Raw genomic sequence first — 13,190 nt, forward strand, 5'->3', positions numbered from 1 at the left:
TAAATCTTCATGGGGAACAGGCAATCGGATCTTCATGGGTTTTGAACCTTCGATTTTGGGTCTTCGATCAATTGCAAGGGATCTTCGAATTGGTTTTTGAGCCTTTGATTTGGGTATTCGACTTAGGTCTTCTATCAATCTTCGATTTGGGTCTTCGATTTGGGTCTTTGATGATGAGGTTATTGAAGAAAAAGCAAGAATTTGCAGGTAGGTGATGAAAGAAAAAGTGAAAAAGAAATTTTGATTTAAGTTTTTGTCGAAAGTGTGTTTCGTTTAAGAATTTTGATTGTAATTTAGTTAGGGTTTACTCGTATTTGTTTAGTTTGGATTTAATTAGATATTCGGGTTTATATTTTGTGATGAATGAGGGAGATGAAGCTTCAAGGTAAGTACTTTTATGAATTAGGGTTTCATGAACAGTGTAGGTGAAGAACTTTGCAGGTAAGTACTTTTATGAAGGTTCAAGGTAAGTACTTTTGTTCAATTTTGTTCTTCATTGCAGGTGAAGAAACTTTCAAAATGGAGTTGGATCTCCAGGACAGTGTACGGAAGCGATGGATACTTGATTGTGGAATTAGCGAAATTGATGCTTGAACTAAACTCAAAACAAAGGGATGGATACTCGATTGTGGAATTAGCGTATTTGATGCTTGAAAAGAGATATGATATTTTTAATGGAATATTTGTAAATTTATTAGATTTAATCGTTTAATGTGGTTTGAATTTGAGTTTGTTTGTATTTGTATTTGAATTTGTTCATGTGTAGCTTGAAGATAAAGATGAATTGAAGATGAATTGAGTACTTGTATTATGTGTTTTAGTAGTAGTATATTTTATTTGAGAAAGAAGATCAGTTTGGGAAAAAAAACATTAAAAAGACTAAAATACCCTCACATGACATGTACGTGATAAGGGGTAACGGCCGGTTTTGACAGAAAGTAGACGGGGACGAGTGATGTACTCTTTTGATAGTTTAGGGACGAGGAATGCACAAAAAAAAGAAAAAGAACAGAGAGTCAAAATCGATGTAAAGTTCAGGATGAGGAATAAAATTTTGTCATTAATTTATTATGTATTGTATATCATATTTTTAAAGCCAAATAGTACTTATTCTTATTGGTAAACTTTTCACAATACCATTTCACCTCATTTATTTAGACTAGTGTTTGGCTAATTATCCGTATCTATAATAAGTAATACAATTGACAAGATAACTGATATATTTTGATGGTTTTCAAGAGACTGCTCCCAATGTGCAATGAACAAGACTGTGCATTAACAGATTTACAATTCATTCATTCAATATTACATTACATCTATAAAGAAAATATTACACTCACTACACTTTTTTAAACAACATGAATTCAATCCACATTGACTTGTGTACTAAACAAAATTTTCGTCATCAACCAATGGCCACCAGATTCAGGTTTAAACTAACCTTTGTTATGAGTCTTCTAAATGGTGATCCGTCTCATCAAAAATTTCCTCCTACATGACATAAATTTTTTTTTTTTTTTTTTTTTTCACATACATAATGCTATGAATTATTAATGTTCATAAATATAAAGATTTACCTGTAACAGCTCTTCGATTACATCTTCCATTGTTATTACACCAACTGCTGCTTCATCAGGGACTTGAAGTGGGTTTCCATGAATATCTAAGATGTCTGAATACATTTCTTTATTCATTTTTTTAGTGCTGAAGTTGCCTTTAAAAGAGTTGTTACCCTTTCCTGGGAAAATTTTCCACTGCTTGATTGATCTTTTGGTCTTTAAACTCTTCTCTATAGGAGTTCTATTATAATCTCCATCAATATCAACACGCACTTCCATTACATCTTTTTCTGATAAATTTACGAGTTGAGGAAAAATAGGGAGAGATTATTAGAATTAGAAAATCAATTTAAAAAATCGACCTTTAGTAGAGTTTGGTAGAGATGACAATTCTGAACCATCTGATTATGAATGGATCGATTTGGGTTATGTTTGGTTTTAGAAATATATAGGCCAAGACAGAAATGCATAAAACCTCCTCCAGTTGATTACTCAAGAAAATAAAAAATAAAAAAGATTATTGCTAAAATAACATAACTTTCTAATCATATTAGATATGCTAATTGTCTAATTATACAGAAAATTTGGACAAAAAGTGGTTCCATTCTATCCAACCCACAGAAAGACTACCCATTTACAAATTGACTCAAACACATTTTGACCCGTTAACTAAAACTCCAATGTTGCCACCTCTGGTATTCAGTATGAGGGCTTACCAGATAATGGGGTTTTTGTGCCAGGCTGCTCTGTTTTAGTATTTATGCACTGTCTAACAACAACAGCCATGTGGCTGTGACCTTTCTGAAACTCGTTCAATATGTCATATAACGGAAGAGACTCTGCAACCCTACATGAAGATAAGGATTAAAATTAGAATCATGCCCATATTAATATTGCACAGCTTCTTTTTCATAACTCACAATTTTGTATGCAAAGTGTGATTACAGGGATCAAAAATGGAAATAGTACAATTATAGAGTACAAGTTTCAATAAGTGGAAGAGTGAATAATAAGTAAAGTTACGAAGTACGGAGTAACATATTAACTTGAGCATTTATAGCATACTTGGGGATCCTGCGAATGGTGACATTCTTAACGGGGACTTCCTCGTTTGTTTGGATGGTCAACAGATTTTTAACCTACAATAGTATCAAACAGTGTTGTAAAACTCTCCGATTAATGCCGATTACTCCCTGATTACTCCTTTTTAGAAACCGGCCGATCCGATTTTTCAAAATCCGAGTAATTTATTGGTCAACATCGATCAACAGGTCAAAATCGTTCAAAGTTAATATCAGTCAACATTTTAATTTTTAATATGAATTTAAATAATAGAATTTGAGTTCTTGAACAAATGAGGATTATGTATATGTTTCTAGACAATTATTAAATTTCATGTTTATAGATTTCTTGTATATTTACACATACTTTTGAAATTTGTTATTTACATTTATAAAAAAAGTCCAATCCAATCTCATTACTACCTCAAAAATCCCGACTGAGTACTCCCGAATTAGCAATTTTTGCAACCTTGGTAATGAAACAAAGGCCATAACTAGATATCTTATACACCAATGTTAAACATAGATGCATCATTTGGTATATAGTTAGTATATGATGGAAGAGTTCAACTAATAGTACCAGAATAAGTCCAATTATGTTTGTTGGTTGCTCGTAGTAGACAGGTATCCTGCTATGTCCTTTTTCCAAGATTATATTCATCAAATCCCTATAGCACAGCAATACATTCTATGAATCACCAAAGTTCAACATATTTTTTTATTAAAAAAATGAAAGTAAGGTTGCGTTTGATAAAACTAAATGATTTAGCGTTGAATGGTTCATATTCTGAATGATTCAGAGTCTCTAATTAAACTTGGTTTTGAATGAAAATAAGTTGTTTAATAATCATTTTGAATTAACGATATGAAATATGTAAAACTACCTTAATAACGTGTTACACAAATAAAAAATTCAATATATTTGTTAGTTAAGTGTTCTGGATATGATTTAAGAAGGATATTATAGAAAATTTTATGTACTTAATGGTTAAGAGAGTGTTTCAACTCTGAATGGTTCAACACTGAATGTTGAACCATTCAGCATCATATGTCATTAAGCGCTTAATGTTGAATGGTTCAGCATTCAGCGCTGAACCATTCAATTAAGAGGTAAACAAACACACCCTAAGGTTGTTGTTAAACTGAATGATAGTATCAAGCACCTGTCAAGTTTGGCATTGATATCAATTGTGAAGGTTTCTGATATAGGAGTCATTGCATCACTTGCTGTTTTATCTGAAAGTTCAAGTGCTCCTGCAATTATTGTCGTCTCATCACGTGTTAATTCTCCACCTTTTCCAGCCTGTTTGCAAAATTACGAAACTTGAGAGCAAAATGTTGGCAGAAAGAACAAATCCAAAGGAATTGCGAGACACGTACCTCGTTACCATGAAAGTTAACGAGAGTTTTTAACTCCGCTCTTCGAAATAAAGCAACGTGTTGATGTCCCAGCAAATAGGCTAATAGCTGATTGATTTGGGAAATAAAGTCAAAGATACAAGTCCCAACACTATTTTTATTAATTTAATTTTAAAGAAGCTAAATCACCTTGCTTATAGGATACGCAACAGGAAAACAAACGCAAACAAGAACGCGCACAAACGGAGTCACAGTTGCGCCAATTGCCAGTCCATGCCTTGCACAAACAGATTGTGGTATGATCTGTGAAAAAATGTAAGTAGCAATCAATTGACCAAATAAGGAACTTTGGTTTGAAATAAAGAAAGCAAAATGCATTTATGAAGCATAATTTGTTACTCACCTCACCAAAGAGAAGAATTAATGTAACTGAAATAAGAATAGCACCCCAAGCTGTGACCAGACTGTCCAAGAAAATTGGGAGAGCCTGAAAACATGATTACAGCTGCAAACTTAAACTACTTTAATAAAAACTTTTTTATATAATAAACTTTTGAAAAAAAAAAAAAAAAATTTTACCTCCATTGCAGCAGCATTACAAATAAGAAGTGTGCAGAGCAACAGATGCTGTCTTTTGACCACCGTTAGTATCTTCGCTGTTGTTACAAGTAATTAGTTAAGATAAATGACGTATGAAGCACCAAGCCATTAACTTCATATAAGCATGAAGTTTTGAGCAGACTAGCAATTGCATATACTAAGCTTGTTTGTACAAGACTTCAAGTAAATAAAAATAAAAAATGAAGAATATAAAAACCATATATTTTACAGCTATAACTGGCTCTATTAATCGAGTCAACATCAAGTGTCAATTTATTGGCGACTTGACTATCGCTAGGACCCCAAATTGAACTTCAGGCAAGTTTAAAATCCATGGAGATTTGATTCTACCATATTTATGGTGTCTCACACTTTTTTTAAGACCTACTTATTGACCGGAAGTTCATTCGGAAGCAATCTCTCTATCCATAGAACATTGAGAGGGAGGAATTGCTCTACTGTTGGGGTGTTTCAATCTGGGTGGAGAAATGACTTCTCTTTATTCTAGGGTAGGGGAATGATTGTCTACATCTAACCTCCTCATAACCCACAATCCACAATAAAGTTATAAGCTTTTTTCCTGTTTGGGTTACCCGGCAGATCGAGAATTCCGACCCCATACTCTAATGTAGGCGGTCCAGCCGGATTACACCATGGCCGTTTCCAACCCATCTCTAGCCACCTCATCCTATTTCCATTTTTATCTCTGTAATCACTAGGGTAAAGTAGTCTTTTAAAAAGAACAGGACAAAGTGGTGTTTGGTTAAGGGGTACGAGAACGAAGGAATGAATATCAATCCTAAATTCCTAATAGGAGCATTTAACTGGATGCTACAGGATTTAAAGATAATAACGAAACCTAAGACTTCAAACATACCCTGCCTCTTACTATAACTTTGGTCTTTTTTAGAAATCGAACCCATTTTTATTCTCAACTTGTTAATCGTACGCACCAATCAAATTCTCATTTCACCTTACACTCAAAACTTAACACCATAAGTGCACATATATGTCTCTATATTTTCACTTTCATATAGTAGTAATCAACAGTTTATAATTTTATATCGATCGATACTAACAGCTTACGTATCTACCAAAAACAGAGTTATATAGAGCACGAATCTTATACCATCTGTAATAAAAAACAATGTCCAAAAAAACAGTCTTTGACATAAAAATCAAAACCACAAACCTGCATATTTACGGTCATTAGGAGTGCCAGATTTAGCAAGAACTTCAAGATCAACAATACTCATAGACATAAGCCCTAAAGTAAGGCCAGACATTAAACCAGCAAACAAAACTAACATCACTATTATTCCTAAATATATAAAAAATTCAGGTCCACAACAATTGATTTCAACCGCCATAACACCTCAACTCAATTCAATTCAATACAACATCGCATCATCGTAATCTGAATTTGATAACCCTAATTCCCAAATTAGAAGACAGTACTCCATTATTAATGGATTGAGGAGTAAATGTGAGAGAAATTATATAAGAGAATGAGAGTTGAGAGATGGGAAATATGGTGAGAGCGTGGTGACGTAATTTTAGTTGATTTGATGAATTAGGGGGGAAATCGTGTGGCTTTTGTGGAATTTTGGGTATAATCGTAATATTTGCAGTATTGGAGGGTGACACTACACACACTTATTATTAAATTTTTGATTATGGACATGTACCAGGGGGCGAAAACTCGCGTTCGGACGACAGTAGGATACACAGAGTATTTTCCAGTAGAAGTAGGTTTACATCAAGGATCTGCTCTTAGCCCTTTTCTTTTCGCTTTAGTCTTAGACGACCTGTCTCATAGGATACAAGGGAGTATCCCTTGGTGCTTGATTTTTGCCGATGATATTGTTTTAGTATCGGAATCCCAGGAGGAGCTAAACAGAAAGCTGGAGCAATGGAGGAATGCCCTGGAACAAAATGGAATTCGGATTAGTAGACTTAAATCGGAGTATCTTAGATGCGACCACGGGAGGATCGAAGATCACAATGATACTGTGGATATTCGTATTGGGGATCAGGTCTTACATCCACAGGATTCTTTTAGATACTTGGGATCAATGCTACACAAATCGGGAATGATAGATGAGGATGTGTCTCACCGTATAAGAGTAGGATGGTTGAAGTGGAGAGCGGCGAAAGGGGTTTTGTGCGACAAGAAGATACCCCTTAAATTGAAGGGGAAATTCTTCAAGGTAGCGATTAGACCGGCCATGTTGTACGGATCGGAGTGTTAGCCAATGACGAAGGTCCAAGAGAGGAGGATGGAGGTGGTAGAAATGAGGAAGCTTAGGTGGACGTGTGGTAAGACCATGTTAGACATGATACCTAATGGAATTTTTAGAAAGAACTTAAAAGTTGGGAATATCGTCAACAAGATGAGAGAAGGACGACTTAGATGGTTTGGCCATGTAAGGAGGCGGCCACCCACAGCACCGGTCAGGAGAGTGGAAGCCCTCACGGTTGGCGGCGTAAGGAGAAGAGGTAGACCTACACGTAGGTTGGAGGATAGACTTAAGCTTGACATGAAGGAGTTTTTATTGACCGAGGACATGACTTCTGATAGAAATTTGTGGAGGAGTAGAACTAGGATTGATGACTAGGTTGTATATATTTTTTATTTGATATTCTTATTTTTTAATTTTCTATTTAGTTTTATATATTTTTATCGTATGCCTTTTTGCCTACTTGCTTTTTTGCTTCATATATGTTTGTATTACCATGTTTTTTTTTTTTTTTTTCACATACTAATACTTATTGTAGCATATCCCAACATGTTGTGTGCATTACATTATACTTATTTACATGCCTTATTGCACTATACCGTTACATGTTGCATTACATTATATCGCATTAAATTACACGTATCTACATGCTACATGTCTTTATGCTTACATAGTATACTTATATGTTTTATACTGCATATTATAACTACATGCGTTATACCTACATGCTTACATACACATTTTAAACTTACATGGCTTGTTATACTTGCATATTTGACACCTGCATTATTTCACTTATATGTTCTTTTACTTTACTTTGTTACATGCCATATTTACTTTTACATTTTCCATGGTAAGGTTCCTTTTATCTACTTTACTTTACTTGCATTTAGTTACTTCACTTAACGAATTTCATGGTTCTTCTGGCCGGAGGTCCTTGGGAAGCAGCCTCTCTGCCCTATAGTATAGGGAGGGACTACTTCTTTTACCCACGGACCGATAGGTATCCGTGGGAGAGGAATGACTTCCCTTTTACTTTAGAGTAGAGGAAAGACTGTCTACATCTAACCTCCCTATACTCCACTTTAGTGGAATTGGGTATTGTTGTTGTTGTTGTTGTTGTTAATTATATTGTTCTTTTGTTATCAACTTTTTATTTTATTTATTTTTGTTTTGTTCTTTTTCCTTGTAATTCAAAAAAGTACAATTGCAGGTGGCAAACACATTAAAGAAGATATTCGTGTGAATATACCTATGTGATTTGCAAACAGAAATCGTGTCAATACATGTTACTTGCATAACTTGAATCTGAATACATATGGAGTGAATGTAAAATTTTTAAAAAAAATTATTGTCAACAGAATTAAACACTAAAAAATATTATATTTTTATAAAAAAAAATTAGTGTAAATTTTTTTTTCAGGTTAAATCCAGGTGAAGCGGATACCCATTTGTGATACACTAAGTTCCGCCCCTGATTCCGGTTATTCCTTATTATCCTTGTTGATATGCCAGCGGCTTATAAATATCATTTAGGACTAGAACTCCATAGTATGATGAAAAGAATTGCTGATTGATGTTTACTTTCGGGACGGATCCTTACAGACTCGGATCACAGCTTAAAACCGTGAGGTGGATTAATCAATCTTACGGGACCAAACTGTGTGTTGATCCGTCCAGCGTTATGGTGTTAAGTCTTCAGGTCCTAAAGTGAGAAAGCACTGTGTAAGAGAGAATGTGTGTTCTCTGATACTAGTTCAAGTATCCGAAAGTGATGGCTCGAGTGGCCTATTTATTGGTGAGTGTTACGTAATATTCGGAGGCACGTGTCATGTAGTCATTGATTGATTTTATGCGAAAAGTGCGTAACCGACTTTGAGCTCTTCGCTGACGTGGCATATGTGATGCTCACGTGTTCTTTTTAGGGTTTGAGCAAAGAAAAAGGCCTGCAGGTTTTACGCAAAACGCTCGGCAGCCCGTTACACCCTCCGTCCCAATTTAATTATTCCCAGACAAAAAACACGCAGTTTAAAGGAAATGTCATAAAAGTACTATACTTTCAGTTTACTTTTCAGTTTTACCCTTACGTTTTCTTTCTCATTTAATCATATCCACATACATTAAGGGCATAATGGAATGTTAATAGAAAATGCATTTTAATACTATTTTTATGCAAATCATAGGGTGCACCATTAAACCTCAAATGATTCTATATGTAGCAATTTGATTTGATTATCCACTATATAGAATATAGAATTATAATTAGCACTGTAATTTGGGACAAATTAAACTGCATTCGAACAATGAAATTGGAACGGAACTGATAATATTTTAACACGTTTAGTTTCTTTTAGAAGCAACGTAATTTCTTTTTTGGTTCGTCATATATCACGCGGAGATGGTAATTTACTTAAACTTTATTAACTTATCATGAGATACATGGACAACTATAAATGTATGTTTCTTTTTGTATATGACTCTATGTGAGACGAGAAACCGTAACCTTGATAATTATGCAGTAGCTCAAATTGATTGGGGTGGTGTTTAAAATGACGGGCTACAATAATATTGGGCTATATTATTATTATACAAAGTGGACCAACCCTTGGGCTTGGCCTAGTCCAATCTCTATTTTTGAGTGTCGTTAACTCCCTTATTTGGAATCTTTGTTAGTATTCTCTTCAGAAAAAAATTATGTCACGTTTTTTCGAACTTATTAATTGCAGGTCTATTGTTTGACTGTTTTAATGCAAAATTACGTTTGTTACTATTTATTAGAAAATAATTCTTTTTTTTTTTTATAGAAAAGAACTAGAATTGTAGAAAGATTTTGAGAATTAAGAAAAGAATATATGAGATATGGAAAAAATATTGACGATTTATAAAGAAACATAGATATTTAATATTGGATTGAGAATTTGGAAAGAAATTAAAAGGTTATAGAATAAATATGGCTATGTTTTGTCCCATGGCCGATGTTGGATAACTTCCCAACACGCCCCATCACGAGGCGTGGAACGGTTGTATAGATGGCGGCACGATAACGGCCTGACTCAATCTATTTGTAGCGACGACGACACACACATGGGGGCCTGACTCGGACTCGCTTTGTAAAAACGCTTTATCTGAGCTCTGATACCATATTAGAAAATAATTCTTCACACATTGTGGGATTGATCTCATTGATATTTATAGTACATACAAGACTTGGACAGAAAGATAAATTACATAAATATGGAAACTATATCTATATAATATTTACTCCTAACTTGCTCTCTAAGTATAACTTGTTCTCCAAGTATACATACTTTTAACTTGGTCACTAAGTAATACGTTTATACCTCTAATACTATTTTCTGTTGTATTTTCGAATGTTACCTAATGTAGAAGCAAGTGATCAAGAATGCTTAACATGACGAATAATGTTATGTTCATTTTTAATGTGGCTGTAAATTATATGTTTGATCATACGATTTATAATAAGCTTAATCATAGTCCTAAACATTTTCTTAACATGAGAAAAATCTTTTGATGTAAATGTCACATTTAGTGGGGAGGAAACTAGATTAGCATGACTAATTACAAAGTATTGAAAAATAGATTTCATAGTTGTTTGTTTGACTTTGACTTGAGGTTAATTCAAGTTCCACTTGCATGTGCAAATTTCCTGTTTAATACATGTGAATTTGTGAATCTCTTAAACAAGCGGTAAAGTTGCAATAATTCACGCCATGAAATATGGGCTGTGGAGAGATTTACTGGCACTGTACTTGACATATGAATGTCTTAATTAGTGGGCATCATTGCCTTAGTATATGCTTTTAAAACTAAAGTTAATCAAAGCTATCGGACCTATCCGATCTATCCGACCCGAGTAATTTTCGGCTATAATCATTCACCAGTTGATGATCAAATTAAGTAAATAACCTCCGTGAAACGAAAAGCTAGGTTCAGAGTAGTCACACTGTATTACTTATGAAGAACCATAAATCTCCTAGACATTTAATGTATTATCTTCTAGCTAGCTAGATAACAGATGATATATATGTTGAAATCCCTTCTTTGGAGAGTCACATGCACTATGGAAGTATTTGACATGTGAACATATTTGTTGGTTACCTCTCTAAATCATCAATTATTAATATATCGATCTTTTTACTTTAATGTGAATTAATTAAATCCCTAAACTTGGCTTCAGTAGTATGAGGTGAGATCCAACTTGGGATACTATCAACTCAGGTTCGATTCTCACTCCAAGCAGAGAGTTTCAAACCTTTGATGATAATGTCAACAACAATGCAATTTGGAAAGGTCCCTGGAGTGGTTTTCCCAACCTTCGATGGTCCTCCCAACATCGTCGTGATTTGGGTTCCTCCTAATGCGCGTGCGGATTACAGATGAGAGTATTCAATATCAATATTGCGTTAAAAAAAAATTAGGTCCTAAACTATACAAGGGTAAAAAATTAAAAGGTTATATTTCACTCACACTATCAAAATTACAATTATGTCATGTTATTCTTTTCTTCACAAGAAACAGTTTTGAGTTTCGCAGCTTAAATTACATATACCACATATGCATATGCATAAATTGTGTGTCAAAAGAATCATCAACAACGATGAGATTTAATTTTGTCATGTTATCATCATATGAAAAATATCTTTTAATGATAAGAGTACGTGTAAGGGAATGATAATTTTGATAAGCTTTTTTTTTTTTTTTTGTAAGTTACTATTTGATATTATTACTCTTGTGTATAAGTGGGGTCCAATCTTAGAAAACAAATTATTTCAATAACCTAAACGAAAATTCGGTTATGTATTCAATATAAATAGCAATAACCAAGACATTTGCTCTTATGCTTCATTTGCACCAAAAACACCATTACAAATGGAGCTAATTAGTATCAACTCACTAGCTATTTTTCTTTTGATCCACTCATGCTTAGTGCATATATCTTTAGCCATAATCGGTCCACACAACCAAGATCAACAATTGGACTTCCTTGTCCCTCACAACAAAGCTCGAGCCCAAGTAGGGGTGCAACCACTCACATGGAACACAACCGTTGCAGCCTATGCTCGTAGGTACGCGTATAGTAGACTTGGCAATTGTGATATGGAACACTCGGAAGGCCCTTTTGGTGAAAATCTAGCTGAAGGTTATGGTGATCAGTTTAGTGCGAACGATTCAGTGAACATGTGGGTTGGGGAGAAACAATACTATAATTATGACTCAAATTCATGTGTTGGTGATGAGTGTCTTCACTATACACAAGTGGTTTGGCGTGATTCCGTTCACCTTGGTTGTGCTAAACTTAAGTGTCGTAACGGTTGGTGGTTCGTTATATGTAGTTATGATCCCCCTGGGAACTATGTTGGTCAACGTCCGTACTAGACTTGGATGCACCATTTTTGGGGGCAATGGTTTATAACTATCTAGCATTGTATGCTATACAATAGCATGTTTGATTTGATGTTGTATGATTGTCAATTGTCTTGTACACCTTTGGCCTAATTGCACTGTTTGATTAACACGGGGTACTAATAATATTTCATCTTGTCAATTTTTTTTTTTTTTTTTTTTTTTTTTGTATTTGCTTTTATAATATTGGACTAAAAGATAAGTAATTTATTGTAAAGGAGATTAAAATATTGACGGGCTTAGTTAAGTGGATTATTTCTTTTATTGGGCCATGACACTAGGTCCGGTCTAGTTGCTTTCTTATATACCTGCGTTCCGAATTAATCCGTCTAACAAATTATATTTTTATGTGGAGTTAAACGAAATACGGAGTAAATAAAAAATCAAGTCAATAACGCATTATTAAACACCTACCGTATGTTTGTCACGTTTAGAAGCTTTTACCTCTTATGAAAAAATTCTTATCAAATAAAAAATTTTATTTGGCTAATAGAACTTATAACATTTTGAGACGAAAGCAAAAAGCTAAAAGCTAATAACAATATCTAGTGTTTGAAAAAAAGTCCCTACCTTTTTGTAATTTTTATTGAACGGCGATATTGGCATCACTCAGAGGAGACTTAACCACCTTCGCGATCATATATCACCCACACACGTGTTATGAGGAAACTTAATTCGTGACGAGGATGGCAACACCATCGAAGGTTGGGAAAACCCACTGAGACCTTCCCAAATCGCATTGATATTGACAGTACCATCAAAGGTTGAAAACTCCGGCTTGGAGTGAGGATCGAACTGAGTTGACAGTATCCCAAGTTGAATCTCACATCATATCACTTAAACCAACCTTTCGGTTGTTACCTTTTTGTCATTTCACTCTTTAGTTTAGCAGTTTCAGCTACTCTACTAAACACTTAAATACATATAATAACCAACAGCTAATAGCT

The 13,190-nt window shown here is 34.3% G+C and overlaps 2 protein-coding genes across 3 annotated transcripts; one reads left to right on the forward strand and one right to left on the reverse strand.

Moving 5' to 3' along the window:
- Nucleotides 1–1,250: 1,250 nt before the first annotated feature.
- LOC139845313 (DUF21 domain-containing protein At4g33700-like) lies at nt 1,251–5,949 on the reverse strand. 2 transcript variants are annotated; one of them, XM_071835569.1, is made up of 11 exons: nt 5,772–5,949; nt 4,559–4,635; nt 4,383–4,466; nt 4,169–4,282; nt 4,001–4,087; nt 3,784–3,923; nt 3,201–3,288; nt 2,625–2,698; nt 2,318–2,406; nt 1,578–1,864; nt 1,251–1,491 (listed from the first exon to the last, which is right to left on the reverse strand). In XM_071835569.1, exons 1-11 carry the CDS (start codon nt 5,947–5,949, stop codon nt 1,447–1,449), a joined length of 1,263 nt encoding a protein of 420 aa, XP_071691670.1. In that variant the 3' UTR covers nt 1,251–1,446. The 2 variants fall into 2 exon arrangements, with proteins under 2 accessions (XP_071691670.1, XP_071691669.1); XM_071835568.1 differs by having other exon boundaries at nt 1,578–1,849; nt 2,276–2,406.
- Nucleotides 5,950–11,695: 5,746 nt separating this feature from the next.
- On the forward strand, nt 11,696–12,407 carry LOC139845315 (basic form of pathogenesis-related protein 1-like). The gene has a single exon (XM_071835572.1). It carries the CDS (start codon nt 11,710–11,712, stop codon nt 12,214–12,216), a length of 507 nt encoding a protein of 168 aa, XP_071691673.1. The 5' UTR covers nt 11,696–11,709; the 3' UTR covers nt 12,217–12,407.
- The last annotated feature ends 783 nt before the right edge of the window (nt 12,408–13,190 follow it).

The sequence above is a fragment of the Rutidosis leptorrhynchoides genome, chromosome 4 (assembly GCF_046630445.1).
Source record: "Rutidosis leptorrhynchoides isolate AG116_Rl617_1_P2 chromosome 4, CSIRO_AGI_Rlap_v1, whole genome shotgun sequence".
Classification (NCBI taxonomy): domain Eukaryota; kingdom Viridiplantae; phylum Streptophyta; class Magnoliopsida; order Asterales; family Asteraceae; genus Rutidosis; species Rutidosis leptorrhynchoides.

Coding starts and splice junctions, on each gene's coding strand:
- LOC139845313 (XM_071835568.1), bottom strand. CDS start 5,949: ATGGCGGTTGAAATCAATTGTTGTGGACCTGAATTTTTTATATATTTA. Junction 3,924..4,000: donor TTAACTTTCATGGTAACGAG/GTACGTGTCTCG, acceptor TTTTGCAAACAG/GCTGGAAAAGGTGGAGAATT. Junction 2,407..2,624: donor ACCATTCGCAGGATCCCCAA/GTATGCTATAAA, acceptor ATCTTCATGTAG/GGTTGCAGAGTCTCTTCCGT.
- LOC139845315 (XM_071835572.1), top strand. CDS start 11,710: ATGGAGCTAATTAGTATCAACTCACTAGCTATTTTTCTTTTGATCCAC.